The following is a 23417-nucleotide window of genomic DNA, read 5'->3' on the forward strand; positions in this document are numbered from 1 at the left end:
GCACAGGTAGATAAGTGAGGTGCTTAGAATGAAAGTTTACCTATGTTAAACTTTCCAACACTGCATTCTGCATACATGCACAATGATGTCTCTTCATTATTTTGTAAATAAATGTACTGTTCTATTTTATATAGTCTTAATGCTTTGTGTTGTGGAGTAACCCTGTCTGTACCCACAGCTCTGCCAATGTACCTCAACCCTGACCTGTAACGCTTTCAGTGCAAGTCCTGGACCTCATTGAACAAAACTGCCACATGTGCTGAATTTTGTATTGGTTTTGTCATATAATTCACTTGGATGAGCTCCTCCCCTCCATATTTTTTCCTCTTATCTTTTTTTTCCATTTGGCCCTGCATGGCAAAATGTTGGGCTAAACTAAATATTTCCCTGTCCCTACCTGCCCTATAGTAGGTCAGCTGAAAAGATGAAAATGGTTTAAAGAAGTGAAATTCCCAGAGAAAATTCCAGCATAGGAGATGAGAATAAATATTAAAAACATACAAGGCTTGACTTTTCAGGCACTTGTCTCTTGATGTGCAAAAATGCACGCATGTACACATGCACCACCAGAACTGGCACCAGGCTTTTAATTTTTAAAATAGACATGCATTCTTCTCTGACTGCTGGTCCCTATGTGTATTCCATCGTGTGTACATATGCGCCCAGAGCCAGAAAATATTGAAAGCAGTGTCCATTGGTCTGAACATACACCCTGACTCACCTCATGCCTCCGACCATGGAAATAAAGAGCTGGACAGACCAACCGCCTCTCCAGTTCCTTCTCGCCGCTGTATGGTCTGGGTTGGAACCTCAAGTGCCCAAAGCTTCAGCTTTATTCCTTAATGTGATAATATATTTAGATATCTGTAAATAGTTTTTGGAAATTTTGGAGTTTAAAAGTTTTATCTGTTAGTTTTATAGTTAGCCTCCTCAAGGTGAGGACCCTCCCTTCCCCCGTACCTCGTTTTGGATACCGGTCTATCCCCGGGACTCTGGGCGTCAAAATTTGTGCTTCCTGCCTGCGATCCTTCTTGATCAATGACTAACACCAACATTTCATCGTGCGTGCTTTTTTTTTGCCGCTTTATTTGAGATAGACTTTGGGACGGAGGAGGGAGGCTTGAAATATTTGCAGCTGCTGGAGGAAAAGAAGGGAGTGAAGTATTTTAAAAGATACATTTTACAGAACAATGGCTATACTCTTTCAAAGTGAACAACACTATTCACATTACATAGCACATGTGATTTTGGTACAAGGTCACATTTTGCATCTTATATTGAGTGCCTGCGGCTTTGGTGTTAGAGATCACACACGCAGTGCCGGGCAACAGAATTCGGCTTGCAGGCGGCCATGGTAAGCCATCGTCTTTCAGCTTCTGCAACCTTGATAACAGCAGTGCCCTCCTCTCCCATACCAAGCAAAGCACATTGAGTTGGCCATTTAGTGCTGCGGTTTTCCTGTTAACGTGCAGCAGCAGAAACCAAACTAACCCCCCCCGCCCACATCCAATTCTCTGTGATGATTGCTTTACCTCTCCCCCGCACCACGTGGCTGGTATCAAGGAAGATCCCTGCTAGCCAAATGTGAACAGCTCAGCGCCAATCCACATCCCCCCCGCCCCCTCCCCCCAGTAGGAACGGCCACTTCTGAATGTCCCTTTAATTAAATTCCCCTATTTCAACCAGGTTACCATGAACGATATCACTCTCCTGAGGATAACACAGAGAGATAAAGAACAGATGTTGCTTGAATGCCAGCAAACACCGGGACCATACGCTGCCAGGCTTTGTCATGCAGTGATACCAGATTACTTGCTACTAGCATGGCGTGGTAAAGTGTCCTACCAGGGAGGACGGAATAAGGCTGCTTTTCCCAGAAATCTTCTGCAAAGGCTTTTAGAGTACCTCCAGGAGAGCTTCATGGAGATGTCCCTGGAGGGTTTCTGCTCCGTCCCCAGACACATTAACAGACTTTTCCAGTAGCTGTACTGGCCACGAATGCATCCCAAGTCCTCAGGGCTACTTAATCATTAAAAAACACTAGCTTTTATAACATGTATTATATTTTAAAAGGTACACTCACCAGAGGTCCCTTCTCCGACTTCATTGGGTTGGGAGGGTATTTCAGTCAGGGTGATGAAAAGATCCTGGCTGTCGGGAAGAACGGTGTGCTGTGAGCGCTCCTCAAGCTCGTCCTCCTCCTCCTCTTCCTCATCTTCCCTGTCCGCAAAATCCTCAGGCATGGCGGAGAGTACCTCATCATCGGAGTCCATGGACAGGGGTGGCGTAGTGGTGGCGGCCCCCCCTAGAATTGCATGCAGCTCAGCATAGAAGCGGCATGTCTGGGGCTCTGTCCCGGAACGTCCGTTTGATTCTTTGGTTTTCTGGTATGCTTGTCTGAGCTCCTTAAGTTTCAAGCGGCACTGTGTTGCGTCCCTGCTGTAGCCTCTGTCCCTCATGGCCTTGGAGATTTTTTGAAATGTTTTGGCATTTCGTCTTTTGGAACGTAGTTCTGATAGCATGGATTCTTCTCCCCATACAGCGATCAGATCCAATACCTCCCGTTCGGTCCATGCTGGAGCTCTTTTTGATTCTGGAACTGCATGGTCACCTGTGCTGATGAGCTCACCTGGCCAAACAGGAAATGAGATTCAAAAGTTCCTGGGGCTTTTCCTGTACACCTGGCCAGTGCATCCAAGTTCAGAGTGCTGTCCAGAGTGGTCACAATATGCACTGTGGGATAGCTCCCGGAGGCCAATACCTTTGAATTGCGTCCACACTAACCCTAATTTGAAATGGCAATGTCGATTTCAGCACTAATCCCCTTATTGGGGAGGAGTACAGAAATCGGTTTTAAGAGCCCCTTATGTCGAAAAAATGGCTTCATTGTGTGGATGGGTGCAGGGTTAATTCGATTTAACGCTGCTAAATCTGACAAACTCGTCATGTAGACCAGGCCTAAGTAACTGGAGGTTCTTTGAGCTATGTGGTCCCTATTTGTATTCCACTATTCGCCCTCTTTCCCCTCTGCTTCGCCTCTTCTTCGATTCACGGTGGAGGTGGAGAAGAAACTGGAGAGGCGGTTGGTTCGTCCTGCCTTTTATCTCCTCATCTGGAGGCACAAGGTGAGCCAGGGCACATGTGCGGACCAAGGGACATTGCTTTCAAAATTCTCTGGCTCCAGGAACATGGAGCACATTTATACCCACAATGGAATGCAGATAGGGACCATGCATCTCAAAGAGCATCCATTTACTATATGGTAAGTAACTTTCTCTTATGGATTCAATCGTCTTGATTTGTAGGCTAGAACGCAAGTTTTTGAGGCTAGTACGCAAGTTTGTGTGCAGATATATGGGGAGATTTTTCAAAGGCACAGGTACATAACTCCCATTGAAAGCTAATGAGAGTTAGATGCCGAAATCCTATTTTTGTCTTTGAAAATCTCTCTCCCCTCCCCCCCATAGTCAGCACAGCCAGTAGAATTAAGTAAATGTGGACAAACGTAACAGTATATGCCACTCATCAGCTTCTAGTTGTTCCTTCATCTTCCCTTCTGGAGAGCCCTTCTCTAAATCCTGTTTTAAAATATCACCTAAAAAATTCTCATTTCTTATCTATGCCTCTTAATTTCTTTCTCTCTGTTGTTCTGCAGTCATTCAGCATTACATATAATTTCTTCATAGATCCCTAATTAGATTTAATTAGGTTTTTATTAGTTTCATTAATTATATTATTAATTCTATAAATAATTTTTGTAATGCATTTGTATGACAAATGTGCTATAAAATAAAGGTTTTATTATTATTCCCTCCTGGAACTATGGGCAAGATGACAAGAGTCTGGAAATTTTGATTCAACATCAGTGATTGGGATCACATATAACCTACATACTTATGGAATGACATGTTTCTATTTAGAAAGCATCTCTCATCTTTGGGAGGTGCTCAAATGGCTATATGTGTGCAGTCAATACCTCACAGGACAAATGGAAAATTAGCTTAGCCATATCATTCATGCATGGTTTTCTAGTAATGCAGTATATTTTTGTGAAAGCTAATCATTTTCTTATGAATACCATGAATATATTGATGAATGTGTGATTAATCATAGACTTGTTTATACATGTAGAGCAAAATTTATCCATTGAAGTGCATGGAATGTAACAAGATTAATTTAGTCTATGTTTCTCTTGTTCAGAAAGCTTCTGTAGTTAGGGAAGAAGGGTAGTGGCGATTTTAATCACTTTTTTTAGGGTGAATTTACTATATTAGTAATGGGCAAACCTCTAGAGGTCCAGAAGTTTGGAAGCACCTCAAAGGTTCGGCAATGGTTTTGAACTATTAGAATAAATACCCCCAGTATTTATTCACAACTATGCAGTGGGGTCCGTATCAGGCTTGATCCAAGCAGGTTTCTCCTTTCAAATTTTGCATCTTAGAACAGCGTATAATTTTAGTGAACAGAGAGACTGCAGATTTGCTGGACCTCATCACTTTATTACAGTACAGAGTCAGTGCTGGGAAAAGAGGGTTAATTTAACCAAACTTTTACAAAGGTTTGAATTAGAGTTGGGAGCCATTTCTTCTTACTCTGTAAGAACCAGTTAATCCATCCCTATTCTAAATCCCCTTTCAGATCATCACTGAGATTGTCAAGTGTATGTGTTTAAAAGGCCTGTTCCTTTGTTATTATGGATCTAGTGGGGAATGTTTAGGGCCATAAATCCAGTTAAAAGGATAAATGATTAAGCGTTCAGATAACTTCTGTAACTTGTAAACGGAGGTTTATTTATTATCTTCTTTTTTTGGTCAGGTCTGCACATTAACAAAAGAAGATAACCGTTCAGTGGGGGTGATACCGAACGATGAACAGCTACATGTGTTGCCTCTTTACAAAATTTCACAGACAGATGAATTTGGCACTGAGGAGGGACTGGAAGCTAAGATAAAAGCAGGAGCAATACAGGTGCTTACTGCTTTTCCCAGAGAAGTACGGATGTTAGCTGAGCCACTTAGAGCTACAAAGAAAAAGAAGCCAGATATAAAGAAGACACAAGTTGAAAAGCAGACATTAGCAGATAAGAAATATTCAACACCAGCAAAGCTGAAAATTGGAGCTCCTGAAAATCTTGGTAAAACGTCACAGTATTTAGGTAAGTGATATTTATACTGTGCTATGTGTCTTATCTAATTTACAAAACCAGTTGCCTCCTCAGCGTTCACTTTTTTAGAAATATTTGCATATTACACCTTCTACAGACTTGTGAAGGAGTCACTATATTCAGATATTTTTGCAGAAGGGAGCAGGTGATCACACAAAAATTTATGTATAGTACTAGATTGTAAAAATTATAGATAATGATATGGTGACAATGGAAAAATTTCAGAGATCGCTTATTTTAATAATGACCATAGGAAGATCTTGAAATGTTACTTCGGGGCGAGTTCTCTAAATGTCAGTCATTTATACAAAGAAGTACGAGGACTGTTTCTCCACATGTTGTGTGGCAGCTTGTTTGTGATGTTTTTCTCTTCATAAGGAGCATGAATTGACTATAGTTTTCTTATTTGCATCACTGGTTATATGGATGGTGCAGCAAAGCAAGTGATTTGCAAAAAGACGTCAATTTTACCAAATTTAAGGTAAAAGTTGTTTTAATATTTCTCATTCTCATTTATTCCTTTAAATACTGAAAGTAAGAGAGGGAGTGGCAGAACCTGATACTGGCTGAATAAAGCACACTTAGATTTTGCTTTGTATTGTAGAGATAAAAATGAGCACATCCCTCTCTTGGGAATCTCTGATCTCACTTTCTGCAGTGTAAATGTGGCATAACTCCACTATACTCTAAGTTACTTTAGATTTACACTTCTGTATCTGAGATCGCAAGTTGATACCGAAACTCCCCAGCCACAAGGATTGAAACCCTTAGGTGGAGGACACTGAGGGAGATCTATTCAGAGGGCTCAATGCACTGCATAAAGCAAGCCACAACAGACAATGCACTGTCCACAACCAGGTGACAATATCTGCAAAGCAGGCCATAAAGTCTAAAAAAATCCAAAAATAGCAAAAAGGAAAATAAAAGGCATAAAAAAATCAAAGAGGTGTTTACCCTCTGATGAAGGATACGTCTACACTGCAATAAAAACCCATGACACCAAGTCTGAGAGCCTGGGTCAATTGACTTAGGCTCAGAGGACTCAGGCTGCGGGGGTAAAAATTAAAGTGCAGGCACTCAGACTCAGGCTGGAGCCTGGGCTCTGAGGGTATGGCTACACTGCAGTAAAACAGCCGTGGCTAGCCCATATCAGCTAATTCGGGCTCATGGGGCTATAAAATTGTAATGTAGACTTTTGGGCTCAGGTTAGAGATGGGCTCTGGGACCCTCCCAAGCCCCATGAGCCCAAATCGGCTGACATGGACCAGTTGTGGGTGTTTTATTGCAGTGTAGATGTACCCTCAGACACCTCCTCCTTGTCCGATGAAGGTAGCTCTCAGATTCAGGTTTTGAGCAGGATACAGAAAAAATGCAACGGGGCGGGGTTGCCCTGAAGTGTTCGAAACCATGTGCAAAAATGTTGCATCCACAATCCAGATCCAACCTGAGCAGGTACTTATGGGCAAACCTAAAAGCTGTCTAAACCTGCCTTCTAAATCTTCACCAGAGACAGCAATCCCATCAAACATGAGTGAGTGTTAAACAAAATCTCGCCTCTCCTGGATACAGGAGAATATATAAAAGGTTCCCTCGGAAGAAAGATTCTTACAACAATACTCCATTTTCTTGATTGTATAGAAGTATACAGGGTGGACGGATGGGGGTGTTGAGCAATCTTGGCTCTCAAGCAGCTCAACAAATGGATGAAGAAAATTAGATTCCAGAAGGAGACCCTAGCTTCAACAGTAGCATCCCTGTTTCAAAGGGGACTTCCTTGCTTTGTGGATTTAACAGCAGTGTCTCTCCACATTCCCATGCTACCATGCCTTCACAGACTGCTGAGATTTGCATATGGCACAGTCCACTACCAGTACCAAACTCTCTCATTTGGCTTTCATTGGACCACAGGCTCAGGGTCTTTACAAAGGTGCTGGTGGTAATAATAGCTAGACTCAGGTCTCACAACACTCATCTGTATTCCTTCCTAGAGGACATCAGCATTAGAGCTCCAACCCAACCAGCACCACAGAGTGCCACAATTCGGACACTGGATCTACTTCAAGCACACGGATTTGTGATAAATACCAAGAGCAGTTCCTTGACTCCCTCCACAAAGATAGTTCATTTGGGAGTTGAAATTGACACTTCTGTGCCAACGGTCTGTCCATAACTGGACAGATTCCACAAGATCCAGAACCTGATACCCGTCTTGTTAAAGTGAGCAAGACTGGCCATAGCTCAGTGTCTACAGCTACTGGGCCTCCTGGTTTTGTGGAGTCACCCGATGAGCAAGGTCCCATATCAGATGCATGCAGACTTTTCTGCGGAAAGCAGGGAACCACTCACCAGAATGCATGCAGGATTGAGTACTGGTTCCAAACTGAGTACCGGATTCTCTAAGATGGTGGACAGACCCACAGAATATCCACAAGGATTTTCCCACATGCCTTCCAGATTCACAGGTACTCACAACCAATGTCAGCTTGACGGGATAGGGAGTGTATCTCTGGCACAAGACCGTGCAGAATACCTGGAACATCAGAGAAAGGTACCAGAACATGAATCCTTTGGACCTCATAGCTGTCAGTCTAGCCCTATGAAAGTTCCTGAACTGCCTAAAGGGTGAACATGTTCTAGTCAAGTCAGACAACATGACTACTGTGGTTGTATATCAACAATTGCAGGGAAACAAGGAGTGTAACTCTACACACAGAAGCAATGGAGATAATTGAATGGGCAGAGAGGACTCTCCCTTCCATAAGAGCAATACACCTAAAAGAAGAGCTGAATCAAAAGGCAGATTGGCTCAACAGATGCACAGCTCAGAATGGTGACTAAATCAGGAAGTCTTCACTTTGATTTTGCAGTTCAGCCTTCTGGCAGTCAACGTGTTCACCAATCGCAAGAACAAAGGGCAATGTGACAGGGTTGGGACTCACCACCGCGACACCTCCTGTTGGTCACTCTGGGAATTAGCTCAGTCCATGTGGCACACCCTCCGCTGGTGATGTCCTGTCCATCTCTCGCCCTCTGTTGGCATCTGGACCCACGTTGCTCCCTTCTCACTTGGTCCTCTTCAGGACACTGCCCTCCGGCAGCGTCTCCTAGTCCACGCTCACCCCCTTCCGGGGCGGGGGCGGCATTATCAGCAGTTCTTCTCTTCACCCCAGCCGCAATGGCCAACCACACCCCGAAGTCTAACCCCTTTTGGCAGGGATCTGGTGCAGTCCGTGATGGCCACTCCTAACAGCCAGGTGTAGGTGTAAGTGCAAGGGGGAAGTGGGAGACCCTGGCTTGCCCTCTACTCTGGGTCCTGACCCAGGGACCCTTTGGCGGCAGGCTTCCTGCCTGCCCTCCTTCTCGCCCCTTCTCTGGCTCTCTCTCCCTGGGCCGTTTCCCCTTTGGCCCCTTTGCACCGGCTAAGCTCTTTTCTCAGGGCCCGCAGCTTGGCAGGTACCGGGCAGGAGTTCCCTTCTGCTCCCCCTGGCTGGGCTGGGCTGCTCACACAGGAGACAGACCTTCACCCTCTGAAGGCCTGGGAGAGACTGCCTGCCTCTTGCCTGGGCAGCCTTTATATAAGGCCTAGCCTGGCCCTGATTGGCTCCCCGCAAGCCCTCTCTGATTGGCTGCCTGTCTGCACAGCCGCTCTGGCCTGCTGTAGTCCAATCTGGCCTAGGGGTGGGCCATCTCCGGGTTTTCCAATAAGACAGGCAGTTGAAGTACTTCACGAGAGAAGCAGATCCCAAATCCCTGGGGATTTATCCTCTTTCACAGAGATGGCCACAGGGCCTGCTGTACACATTCCCTGCCTTTCCACTTCTAGAAAAGGTGATCCAGAAGATAAGGTGAGAAGGAGCAAAGGTGATAGTGCTATGTCTGCATTGGCAAAGGAGACAAGAGTTCTCCAGTCTGATAAAACTGAAATTGGAAACACCATTGCAGCTAGAAGTGAGACCAGACATCCTTTAGCAAGGCTCATTCCTCCATCCAGACCCAGACTGTCCACATCTGACAGCCTGGCTATTGAGAGGGAAGTGTTGCTGTGGTATACTATCCTCCCAAGTGATTGGAACTCTGCACTCCTCAGGCAAGCTCAGTTGCACAGTGGGTTAGTGAGCTTTCTGTCCTCCACAGAGGCCTCCTTTGGAAGAAAGGTGCTACAAATGGTGGTCCAGTAATACCATTGGCATTTTGGCAATTAACCCAGAGGAGAGGGGTTGTCTTCCCTATCTCATTCTGTTTTTTTTATTCCTCCCTAGTTCTGTTCACTGCTTGATACTTCCCATACATATCAAAATTGTGGGAGATTCTGGGCTGCAGAATAATAAATTTCTTTACCTGATCATTTCCTTTCTGATAGCAGCATCTCCCACAATTCTACCCTCCCTGGATGGCTTCCTAAGCATGGAACAGTATTTAATTTGGATAGTTATGCTTGTAGGCCGTAGTCTACCGTACAGTTTATTGGTTAGCATTGACGTTATTGTTATTAGTTGTATTTACAAGTTTTCGCATAGCTTTGGAATGAATCATCTGGCAGCTGGCTAGAGAAGGAGTGTGACTAGCATGGGCTGTGCTACAGCTTTGAACAGCCTCTGGAAACGGCAGTGGAGGGGCATAGCTCATATGTAGCGGCGTCTTCCACAATTCTGGCAGCAGACAGAAATTTATCAGCTAAGAAATTTACCAATCCCCACCTGAAATATTGTGTTTAGTTTTGATCACACAGTTTAAAAAAAGATATAGCAGAAATGGAAGGGGTTCAGAGACAGGGAATTAGAAAATTATTAGAAGCATGGAAAAATTCCCCCATGAGAAGATAGCAAGGATTGCCTCTATAGTTTAGAGAAGTGACTTGACAAGAGCTAGACAAAACTATGAATGTTTCAAAGCAAGCAGCTCAGGTGCTCCTGTTCAATGTTTCCTATAATATAAGAACAGAGGGACATTTAATTAAATTGAAAGGTAGCAAGTCCAAAACTAATAAAAGGAAATACTTTTTTACATAAGGTATAGTTAACTTACGGAACTCCTTGCTTCAAAGTATCATTAAGGACAAGATCTTAGCCAATTTAAAATGATTAAAAATGGATACGGAAAATGAGTCCAGCCATTATTACATTAGATGGGATAAACATTTTAGCTAAAAGATACAAACTCCCATGTTTCAGGACACATGAGGTTGACAACTAACAGAAGATGGTACAAGGGTTAGGAAGAAATCCTCCCTGCCCACAAATTAGAGAATCAGGGAGTAACTTTTTCACCGTAATAACTTTTTCATATTTTTTCACCATAATAAATTTTTCCACCATAATAACAGATGTCAAAAAGTATTTGAGAAAGCAGTTAATATCTGAGGTATAACCTACAGTAAAATATCAGAAACCTGGAAATAAAATAGGGTGCTGGAGAGAGAGGAGCTGTAGGGATTACAAGTGTGGTGGGTAACCACGGTCAGTTGGAGGATGCCTTTTGTACATAACCTGTAAATTATTTGGGAGATCATCAAAAACAAGATCTTCAAATTTGTTTAGTTTGACAAAACTAAAACTGGGGACAGAGTTAATAAGGAAAAAGATAACCATGTTCCAAAGGATTTGTATTTCCTAGGCCAGTGGTTCTCAAAGCCGGTCCGCCGCTTGTGCAGGGAAAGCCCCTGGTGGGCCGGGCCAGTTTGTTTACCTGCCACCGCAGGTTCGGCCCAATGCGGCTCCCACTGGCCGCGGTTCACTGCTCCAGGCCAATGGGGGCTGTGGGAAGCGGCGGCCGGTACGTCCGTTGGCCCGCGCCACTTCCCACAGCCCCCATTGGCCTGGAGCAGCGAACTGCGGCCAGTGGGAGCCACGATCGGCCCAACCTGCGGACGCGTAAGGTAAACAAACCAGTCCAGCCCGCCGGGGCTTTCCCTGAATAAGCGGCGGACCGGCTTTGAGAACCACTGTCCTAGGCAACTGGGTCAGCAGATGGCTAATGCAGGTTAAAGTAAGGTAGAAAAATATAAAATAATTAGTTTAAAACCAAACTACCAACTAAGTAACCAATGAAATAATCCAATGTACTAATCAGGAAAAATGATCCAGCAGGTATATTAAAATCTCTCTAGGGAAAAAGTGTAATTTTTAGTGCCAAGCTTCAGGGACTCTCCTTAACTTTTTTAGGAACATAGAAATTGCCATATCAGATCAGGGTAGGGATTCATGTAGTCCAATAACCTGTTCCTGACAGTGGCAACTACCTGATAGTGAAAAATATACTCCTGAGAACATAAATCTATTGCATGTAAACCACTGTTGTAGAGGTATTAATAAGTAAATTAATATTTACTTGTTTATATGGGATTGCCGGTACAAAGGAGTGGCTTTAATGTGGAAACATTTTCCATATAGTGTATCTTTTGCTTGCGTCTTCTCTGTGATCTTGGAAATTTTGTCTTGTATGTGATCTTGTTGATTAAAAGATGTTTTTTTCTCCAAGTTGAAAAAATGTTTTTTCTCATAAGAAGTTGGTGGTGAGCAAACAAAACCCTTCAAAAACAGAAAGTATAGAAATACACGAAAGTTCTCCCAAACTCATTTAATTTTTCTTTGTGAGCTTTATCGCAGAAAACCTGAAAACAATGAGAGAGTCCTCGGACCAAAAACTGCCCATCTTCATCACGTTGGTGGCTGAACATTGAGAAGTGATCTAACAGGAGTACCTTGCATTGTTGATAGACTAATGTTCATTAATTTAGCATTTACACCAAAACACACCAATCTTTGCAGCCACAGTTTAAAAACATCTTGAGTTTCACAATTTTCCCTGTTACTGTTTTACATTCAGGGACAGATGCGTGGAGTGAAACATCATCAGTAGGATCCCACCAAATTCACGGCCATGAAAAATGCGTCACAGACAGTTAAATCTGGTCTCCCCCATGAAATCTGGTCTTTATTATACAGATTTCAGTGGAAAGAGGAGCATTTCTCAAATTGGGGGTCCCGAACCAAAAGAGGATTGTGGGGATGGGTTGCAAGGTTACTGTAGTGGGGATGCAGTATTGCCACCCTTACTTCTGCACTGCCTTAAGAGCTGGGATGCTGGAGAGCGGTGGCTGCTGGCACAGAAGTAAGGGTGGCAATACCATGCCATGCCATCCTTGGATGCCATACCATCACTCACTGCTGCTGGCACCAGGCCGCCCGCTAATCCCCTAGGCCGCCCTAGAACCCGCATCGCCTTGAAGCGCAGGGCCCCCCAGTGCAAGGGGCCTGAGGGAGTTGCCCCAGTCCGTCCTATGGATGGGACGACTGTGCTGGGCACCACCAAACATTATACAAATCTGGCTCCCATGCCCTTAACTCCATTTAGCAAAGGCCTTTTCTTTTTGGTTTGGGAATACAATTCTTCAAAGACTTTAGAGTTCTTGGTCTTAGAATACAATACTCTGACTTTATCTTATGCTACTAATAATCAGAGTGCAACTTGATCATATTTATTTCAGTTTTTTTAGTCCTTTACTCCCCTCTTTCTTCATTAAGTAAATCACTGTAAACCTTTTATGGGGAAAATGAATGGTAAATAGTAAACATTTTTCAAGTGTTTATTAAACCATTAAGATCAAAGTTCCCCTTTGAACTTAGCTCTACTTATTTTTCCACTGGAATACTCACAAATAGCTCATAAAACATCTTCTCTTCCTATTATAAAATGTATTCCTGCTACTGAAGTGCCCGTGGTATGATCATGACAAATTTTTCAATCAGATAAAATTTGCATTTTTTTTTAATATTGTGGTAGCAGAAGCAGATTGAGTGAACTTTGTTAAGCACGTACTTTGCTCAGCTGAGACCCTAAATTATTGTAGTTTGTTGTTATGCTGATGAGGAAGAGTTATTTTCAACCCTCAGGCCACAGATGGCAGCTTCCAACTTTTCCTGGGAGTGCTCAACCCCCACTCAGCCCCAGACCCCGTCCCCACTCCACCCCTTCCCCCAAATCTTCACCCCACCTGTTCCATCCCCTCCCCCGAGCACACCCGATCCCCACTTCTCCCCCTCCCTCCCAGTGCCTCCTGCATGCTGCAGAATAGCAGATCCGCAGCAGGCGGGAGGCACTGGGAGGAAGGGGGAGGATAGGTGAGGCCACCGGCAAGCTGGAGGCACTGCGGGGGATGAGGCAGGGAGGGGAGCTTGGCTGCAAGTGGGTGCTAAGCACCCACTAATTTTTTTCTGTGGGTGCTCCAGCCTTATAGCACCCATGGAGTTGGCACCTATGCTGCAGGCCATGTTTCGGGTGCTGCTTTGAGCAGGTACAGCATGCATGCAGCATTGATATATAGTGACTGGCTCTGGGCAGTCCTTTGTGGATGACTAAGTACTAAATGAGGTTTTCTCCTCTCTAACCCCTGCAAATACCTCACACCTCCTGATCTGAGTACCTCTATACTTTAAAAACTTTTGTGCTTGGGAAAGATGCCCGTTTTGACAGCTCTTGAAATCATATATGCACAAAATAAGTACAATAAAGGTAGAGATACTGCAGACTTCCTCACATAGTCCTGCTAATGTGCCTGTATTCTGTTCTGAATGAATCACTTCTAAAGATGAAAGGATTACTCATAACCATTCAGTCCTTGGACTTTGCTCGCTCCATATATGTCACCAAACTGCCATCAGATGGTACTGACTGTCGTTTCTACTAGGCTGAAGCAGAATTGAACCAGTAATTTAAAGATGAAAAGCTCTATAGCTAAGCTTTTCAGCTGGTTCCTATATGCCAATAAAAATGGGTCCCAAACTGTGAGACCAAAATAGGGCAATATGCTGGCCAACTCCAGTAGTCCAGTTGGTATTTGGAGAGAGAGGGTCCCTGGAAACAGCAGTGTCCTACATGTACTCTTAATAATTTCTGTGTATCTAATAGTTTTGAATTAACTTTTCAGGCTCCTTTGTAATATTTTTTTCTTCCAGTCATAACCATCTCTTGTCTCTTTTGTTTTGGTTTTATTTTCAGAGGAGTTTCTAGCTCCACATATTACAAGATCTACAAAAAAAAATGTTTTTGTGTTTCTCTGCTTGAATATGGATATTCTCTAGGTGGAAAATATTAACTTCTGCCACTATGTCAAATGTAGTCTCAACATGCACAGTTGCCTTTTCAACTGGAGTTCACTGCCAGGTGATTAAGAATATATACTAGTAACCACCAAGCAATGTCAAATTCTTTCCAGCAACTGGGCATTTAATTGTGATTCTTCTGTCTTTACTAAACTTAAATGTATTTTTGTTTCTCCCTTGATTTTATGGTATGTACCCACCATGTCACTCAGATTTCATTTTAATTACTAGGCTAAACTTACTGTGTTACATTTTTAGGAAGGTGTCTGTATTGTTTTTAAGTAAATGACTAATGTAGTTTTATTTTGTATTTCACTGAGGGGGTCTTTAAAAGAAAAGAATTATAAGATTTTTAATACTCAGAAATGTCAATTTAGATAAGTAACCTCCATAAATTAAATCACCTGTGTATTAATTGGATTATGTGTTCACTGTACCTCAGTTTCCTTTTCTTTCATTTTAGTTAGATATAGATGCCTATCTCCAGTACTACTAATATCCAATTAGAAAGGCACCATTTACTAAAGGAAACAGTACTTCTATAGTTAGTATTCATTAGACAGATACTTGAGCATTCCATATATTTATGGAGCACAGAAGAAACTTCTTGAGAACCTGTCTTTTATGAAAATGTTCAAGAATTCTCTATGGCATGCCAGTTTGTCAGCAAGGCAGCCATTAAACAATTCCAGGTCCTGATCCAAAGCCCATCAAAGCTAATGGGAGTCTTTCCTATGACTTTAGATCAAACTCTTATTTATTACAAGAACAAACCAGCTGAGGAGGGCACCGCATGAAAGTACACAATTTGCAACAGGTCAAGAAAGACTAGCTATGACTAAAGAACAGACAAAAATTGAGCCAAATATGTTTCAGACAAAATTTGGAACCACTCTAATTTGGCAAACAAACAAACAGAAGACAGAGTCAAATCAGTTGTTGCCACTCTGCAAAAATGGATTTACCTGGATCATATCTTCAGATGAATCCACTGAACTGTGTGAATAATAATCCGCTATTTAATTAAGCAGTTATTGTAATAGAGGAAGGTTTTTGTGTTGAATTGGAAACAAGCTGAAATAAACGTTTTCTTGGATCATAATTTGGGGTAAAACAGTCACTGAATTATGATAGTTCTACATATGGTGCTTATTTGATAAAAGAATATTTTACAGAGGGATGAATAAAATAATTTAGGCAAGACTTTTATGCATGTTTTCTGTTTTATACACCAGCATTGACCAGTCTGTAATGAAGTGATTAAAACCCTAATTCAGCAAATACTCATGCATGCTTTAAAGTCGTACAAATAGTCCCAATGACATAAATTTGATCATTTTGAAAAAATGTAGTCACTGTCCATATCTTCCAAATTATTGAACAAGTGGGAAACATCACTATAATAAGCTATATTTTGAATAACTGAACAAGGAAAAGATACTTACGTTTTGGTATGCATTTTTTTTTAGGGAACAAAACAGATGCTTTGCAACCTGGAATAAAAATGGAGACTTCAGATCACCTTTATGCCATGAAACATACTTCAAATGCTACTAAAAGTTGCTCTGTATTAAAACAATATACTGCTTCCTCCCCTTTTAAGGTGGATAGTTTACATCCTTATTCGTCATTAACACATAAGCCTAGCATAACAGCAGTGACTGATATTCAACAAGATTTTTCAGTTCCCTACGGGTATTTTGAATGCAGTAGTAAGCAACCTCATGTCACACCTTATATTAAATGTAAGAATTTTGATGTGTCAGTTAAAGATTATACTGGAATTTTGCTGAATGAAAAGAGGAATGGTGTGCCACCAATTCTTCCAGATATTACTGTTTCAGACCACCCAACCCTTAAAGACCCCCTGCATAGTATACTTGAACACCTACCAGATGACAAGCAAAATTGTCAACTGCAATTAGAAAATGCTCCTTCGCAATCGATCAACCCTTGTGATATGTCGGTACCATTAAACTCTCCGGCAAAGGATGTAACCAGAAACGAAGCTAACACGTCTCATAAATGTCCAGTGGAAAAAGGTGGCTCCCATCAAGAACAAATTTGTGATTCCAAAGCTAGTGATGAAAAGCAAAGAAATGTGCTGGCAGAACCAATGGATTCTGAAGAAAAAGCTGATGAAATGTGGTCTGACAGTGAGCACAATTTTTTGGATGATGATATTGGTGGTGTTGCTGTGGCACCTTCTCATGGTTCTATCTTAATTGAATGTGCAAGACGTGAACTTCATGCCACAACACCCATTAAGAAACCAAACCGCAGTCATCCCACACGAATCTCTTTAGTCTTCTACCAACACAAAAATTTAAATGAGCCAAAACATGGATTAGCAATGTGGGAAGCAAAGATGGCTGAGAGAGCAAAAGAGAAGGAAAAAGAAGCAGAAAGATTAGGGACTGAAAATACTGAACTAAAATCTAGCAGCAGGAAAACCAAGCAGAGCAGTGAAACCAGAGAGATTTTCTATGAAGAAAATGAGTTCAACCAAATTCCATCACGCAGAGCGTTAACAGTAACTCAAGATAATGTAATAACAGTGTCTTCTTATGCCCTCACTAGAGTTGCAGGGCCCTATAACCATTGGGCATAGGTTTTAGTAGCAGATGCCTTGCCTTGGTGCAGTGTTATACAGTATTTCTTTAAGGTGCTGTTAAAGAACAGAGTCATGTGTAGTTTACTATTTGTTCATCTCAACCATTTTAAGGCTGAGGTAAAAATGGGGATTTATCTTAAACTGTGACTTTATATTTTAACATTTGGTGGTGCTTGAGCACATTTTAAGCAAAAAAAAAAATTGTATAGTTTTAATATGTTCTAAAAGAAGATTTTGGTTAGGTTATTAACCTTGATTGAATCATTCAGTTTATTACCTTTAGGAAATTATATTTTGGTGCTTTAAATCAAATCTGTTTACTACAGAACAAGTCATTTATAGGGATTTTAACAGATTCACATTTTATGATGTAAAATCAAATTATACAGTGATAGCTCTACACAGTTCTTGGTGCTTGACCACATCAAACAGTAAAAATAAGCTGAATTATTACTTCATGGTGCCATTGCTCCAACAACTTCCAATCATTGCTAAAAAGTCCAAATTACAGATAAATCTTTTAAGAGAACCAATGAAATTCTCTCTCTCTAGAGTTTTCATAATGTATAAAATGAAGTTATCACTAGTGATGGCTGGAAGTTGTTTGTAAGCTGTAAATATATATTTTAAAAGCACTTTCTATTTTTAAAATTAACTTGAACTAGTATAGTATGAGGATCATATTGTCTAAGGTTTGTGCATACTCTACAGAAGAAATCATTTTGTTCTTGCTGTGTAGATTTCCATACTGTTACAATTGCAATATGTATGCTAATGACATATGTGATTGTTTTTAGACTTTCCCTTTTTCCATTGAAGATTTTTATGTTACATATAAACAGAAGAGTAATAAAATGCAGAAACTTTTAATTATTTACAAATATGGAATGAAGAAACATCTTGTTCAATGTGTGTTGCTATTGGGGAATTAAATAATTAATTTTTTAAAGACAAATTATGATGATTTATTTGAGCAATAAGCACATTAGTCTGACTCATCTAAAGCAGTGCAAGTTATGTGACACAACCAAATGTTCCTAATGCCTCAGGGGTAGGATCGTTTTGGGATTTAAAAAAAAAAAAAAAAAAAGGTACCCCCTAGAGTTGCCTTACTCTGTTCTGAAAAAAAGTTATAAAAATGACAAACTAATTGTTAAAAAAGTAAGAAATTTTCAATATCTAATGTTTAACAGCAAGTCTTATTTGATAATTCCCTTCCAGAATGTTCACTAGCTATTAGAATGCTTTTTCAGTTCAGTGGGTTTTTTTTTTTTTTTTTTTTTTTTTACAAGCATGTTTTGTATCATTTTTAACAATGATTTATTTATACATTTCATATGGGAACAGTTGTTAGTTCCAAACATTTGAATTTATGTTCTGCATTTCAGTTGGAAAATTCACACATCACCAAATGATTATGGTGACGTTTTGCTAAATGAGGAAAAGTAGACACTCCATTCAGAAATAATGTAGCATCCATCCCACTCTTCTTTCTCTGATTCTTCTCTCTTCCTCATTTCTGTTTTATTATTTATTTATTGAATCATCTAATCACCAGACAAAAAAGTTGTTTAAGTAAGGACCTTGTCCTGCAAGCCTTACTCACCTTCTCAGTCCAATTAAAGTCAGTGGGACTACCCAAGTAAGGCCTACTCTTGTGCATAATGGTTGTGGGATAAGATCCTACGGGTCAAGCTCTACCTTAATTTTACCTGTGAATACTCACAGTGTATGTAATCCCATAGATGTAACTGAGGTTAGTATTTTCTATTGAGAACTTATACCAGTAATATACTTGATAATACTATAATGCAGTGGTGCTGTAACAAAAGTAATCTGAAATGTCTAGATCCACTTTATCTAATACCTAGACAAGGTGCTTTTTTCTTTAAAAGTTATATAATAATTGTGATATTTACAGTTTTGGTACAAAGAATATGTGAATTTTATTTTTTACACACAGTGCTAACTAGAACCCTGATCCTGAAAATACTTACAGGTAGGAGCAGGTCCAATGAATTCAGTATTTGCAGAATCAAGGCCTAAAGTTGCAATCACTATGTAATGATATTGGGCTAAACCTAAAATCCTTATGTAGACTGACTATTGAAATTAACAGGAATCTTAATGGATAAGGACAGGAGGATTGGACCCATTCTTTGTATTTTATCTAGCTCAAAGTAAAATTTGTGAAAACCCCATATGCTGCAAATTTTAGTTTAAAGCCTGTTAGTTCAAGTACAGAATATGAAGGGATTATAAATAATAAAAATGTCAATATTATGCCATCATTTTGTATCAGCAGTTTTCTGCTTCTTGAATATGTAAAGTACAGTATACATTAAATCATTATGGTATTTTGTGTGCCTTAGATTTCCATTTTAAAACTTGTCTATTTTTTGTGAGGCTAAAAATTACAGCTGTATATACAGTAAGTAGTATTCTAAGTTGCTCCAGCTGCTCCAACAACATATTTGCTATCTGAGTACCCTTGTTTAGCACCATGGTCAATTATCTACCAGAAGGATTACTTTGCTACTAGTAAGTGTCACTGATAACACTGATAGATTTAGACATAGTATAACTTCACAATAATTTCACTATGCCATATGCATGTATAGTGCAGAATGAAGGAATTCTTTATTTCTCCGCAATTCTACTAAATACCATTTTTATTTCAAATTTAGTAGGAAAAGTTTCAGGGCCGTTATTCTGCTTACAAGAAATTCAAGAAATATTAAAATGGCTGGAATTTCCATTTGAATCCTTCCAGACCTTTAGGCTTGTGTGTGATTAGGCAGTTCAAGTGCTAAAAACAATTAATAGAGAAAACACCAGCTTCCTCAAATACCTGAAAAGCAGAATAGGTGCATCTTAAATGGCATCTTTAAGTATGTTTGTCTTTTACAAGGCACTTCTCAGTTAACTATCAGTAGGGACTCAGCAAGTCCAAGAGGGAAATCCAGCTCTAATAGATTCATAATGGCAATGTTAAAAGAGAACAGTATGTCTGAAAAGCAAATATTTTCTAGCAAATATATTGCAGTATGAGAAATACATCTATTTACTGTATTTACAGCTGTGTGCTATTTATTATAACATTTCAGAATATTTATCAGTCTTGTGCACACAGATCAATCTTGTTTTGAGTAAGATTGTACTTGCAACAATATTGTCCTCTTAAAAGTTACGAATTTTAGGAAGTGACTCTTTCCCTTCCATCCCACACAACTGCTCTATGACTTCCTCTCACGCTCACAGATGCGTGAACTTTAAGGTCAGAAAGGACCATCATGATCATCTAGTCTGACCTCCTGCACATTGCAGAAGCAGGATCTTTCCAGATTGGCCAGCCAGGTCAGGAACCACATCTGAAGACAAAACAGCTAGGAAAAACTGTATACTTCCCTTGATCTGTAACAAACTTATATTGATTTCAATAGGAGTTTATGTTCATAGAGAGACAGCACTATAGGGCTCCAAGTCTTTAACTCACAGTTCTTGACAGTTTGTTTCCCCACTACCACCACCTTTTATATCACCTCACAGTATACCACCAAGGACTGTTGCAACATAACATAGCAACCTTCGATTTTCCAGCAAGAATATCCCTATACGCTCCCTCTACTAGGCCTGCACCATCACAACACCTCATTTTGGAGGAAAGGAGTGATGCTCTCTAGAGACAAGTATCAGGGGGTAGCCGTGTAAGTCTGTATGCACAAAAACAACAAGGAGTCCGGTGGCACCATAAAGATTAACAGATGTATTTGAGCATAAGCTTTCCTGGAATTGACACCTCATCTATTATTGGGAGTGGACTACACCCTGATTGAATTGGCCCTGTCAACACTGGTTCTCCACTTGTGAGATAACTCCTTTCTCTTCAAGTGTCAGTATATTTATGTCTGCATCTGTAATTTTCACTCCATGCATCTGAAGAAGTGGGGTTTTTACCCATGAAAGCTTATGCTCAAATAAAACTGTTAGTCTTTAAGGTGCCACCGCACTCCTTGTTGTTTTTGCTCTCTAGAGAATATCACTCCTGTTTGACTCTCAGGGGTCACTGTTGCAATAGTACAATAGCTCCCATTGAAACTGTGAGTGTTACCACTGCAATACTCCTGCACATGCTGATCCAAGGAATGAGGTACCAAGCTGGGATCTGACACTTAGAACCCACAGATAGTAGCAGAGAGTATGACTATAAGGCCATATGACCAGCTCACCTCAAATATTGTAATAATACTGTACAAAATTCATACAAAGACTAATTGCTCATAAGCTACAATTAAGATGTGATCATATCTTTCTGCAAATAATCCTGATTTTATAAGTCAATGTTTTGTACTTACAGTGACCACCATTAAAACAAGTCATGCTTAGTTACCAGAATGTGTCCCTATGCTTCAAATAGGAAATAACTCTAGTATCTGAAGTAACATGGTGTGATAACTGTAGGTAAAAAGCAACTTTTTAATGCTTACTAGTATACATAACACACAATTGTTTTCTCCTTTAAAAACGTTTCAAACACCATTACAGTATTATGCTAACTTTAGTGGGTCAAGTTCTACTCTCATTCACATCTGTTTAACCCCACTGCAGTTAGTGGAGCTCTGCAGATGCAAATACAGTAGGATTTGGGCCAATATGTTAATGTGCTTCTAGTTAAATGTAGAATTTTTAGGAAACCTTGTTAACAAAATTGTATTTGCATTTTTATATTTAAAATGTAGGGCACAATCCTACCTTAAATTACACGGGGGAAGATCAATATGACTCTGTGTGAAATCAGCTACCTGGTCAGGCCAAGTGATAAAATATGCTTTCTAATTTACAGGCTGCATAAATATTTCATTTCTTCTTAAATTTGCACAGAAATGCTTGTAGTATGGACACGTACTCCCTCCCAATATTTGAAAAATTAATTTATATGCCAGTTTTCAGCCTATTTACATGTATCAACATTTGTGATATTCATGCAGTATTAAATGAATGACCTCTCACATCCACTGTGGCAGTTAAAATAGCATTTCTTCAGTAGTGAGATCTTTTTGGCAGGTCTTTGCAGTAAAATTGTCGTCGTGTTTTATTTCTCACATATGGAAGAGTTGGATGGCTAACCATAACACATTATGAAAGCCCTTGATCACGCGTTGTGAAATTATAGATGAGGAAGAGGCCAATCACATATGGAAACTCTTTTCTAATTTAACCAAGTGGCTGTTCAACCAGTAACAGCTATAAGGCCACTTTATCATCAAAAAGTAAAGCGCAAAGAAATACAATAATTGTGTTATGACATTCTGGCATTGCCTTGCAATCTCTGTGCCATAACAATTTCTGTTTGATAGGGATGTGTCATCACATCATGTCACTATGTACTGATGTATGTTAATTCCATTCCTCCACTTCCTCTTGTGGAATCAATTTCTTCTCTGTTCTCTCTGCCCCAATCTGTACTGGCCTCTGGAAAAAGAGAAGTCACTCTTACTTTGATCTGCCTAATACATGTACCCTGGACAGAGACGTGAGCACTGCTATAATCGCTCACTCTGCCTCAGATCCAGATAGAGCAAGTGGAGGACTAATCGGATATATGAAGCCCAAAATAGTTATAAACCAGGCTATGAAGAACCGCATGCAGCTTGTGAGCCCTGACTTGACTTGCTCCTTAAGCCGTTTCTTGGTTGCCTAGGTACTGTATATCCATATCACCACTGTTTATTTAGATATATCAAATTTTAAATACACAATCTTTTTTTACTAAAGTGTAAAACTGTGGCACATTTATATCCATCTCTTTCTTTTTAATCTTATCTTAGAAGCATGGTCAGTGTAAAAAGTACTGAGATTTTGACTGCTCAGTATTTTAGTGGAGTAGAAGTGAAACCACAGATCAGAGTTTTCTGGGATCACCTGATATTTTAGAAAAATTGTCTTGAATTATATTGTTTATATGGTACTGATGTATGCTGCTGTAAAACTATATGAATGCTATTTTCCTGGGACTCTGACAGAGGAGAGATATCTATCACTTGAGGCTATCCCAGGGACCAAAAAATCTCTAATAATATTTAATTAGATACAAGTATGTAGAAGATTAGGAATAGCCTCTAAATATTATGGGCCAGATTCTGATTTGTTACACTCAGGTACATCCAGAGTAACTCTACTGAAGTCAATTGAGTTACTCCATATATACGCAGGTGTGACTGAGATCAGACTCTGTCCTCTGTCTATGCTAGAGATTGTCTATTTCCTTTGATATATGATTCAAAGTTAGTACTAACTTCATGTTAACTTTATCATTATATTAAAATATTTTAGATGTTTCAGAGGAGTTAGTTAAATGTTTCAGTTTGAGTGTAATATTTCAGTGTCATTTGTGTGCTGCTTTGTTTTCTAAATAATGGAGATAATTCTCAGTGTATACTACATCTTCTCCCTCTAGGACATTTCATTTGCTAGCTTCAGCCCTAGGCATTAATTTCTGTTCTGTATAGATGACACTGAACTCTACAACTCGCTCATT

The 23417-nt window shown here is 40.3% G+C and overlaps 1 protein-coding gene across 1 annotated transcript in view; it reads left to right on the forward strand.

Moving 5' to 3' along the window:
- Positions 1 to 18141, forward strand: part of TET1 (tet methylcytosine dioxygenase 1) — a 122729-nt gene extending 104588 nt beyond the window's left edge. Inside the window, exons 11-12 of the mRNA XM_074958895.1 lie at positions 4816 to 5155; positions 15735 to 18141. Of these exons, the coding sequence (XP_074814996.1) occupies positions 4816 to 5155; positions 15735 to 16876 (1482 nt within the window). The 3' untranslated portion in view covers positions 16877 to 18141. The remainder of the gene's footprint in view (positions 1 to 4815; positions 5156 to 15734) is intronic.
- The last annotated feature ends 5276 nt before the right edge of the window (positions 18142 to 23417 follow it).

This window comes from Natator depressus, chromosome 7, assembly GCF_965152275.1.
Source record: "Natator depressus isolate rNatDep1 chromosome 7, rNatDep2.hap1, whole genome shotgun sequence".
Classification (NCBI taxonomy): Eukaryota; Metazoa; Chordata; order Testudines; family Cheloniidae; genus Natator; species Natator depressus.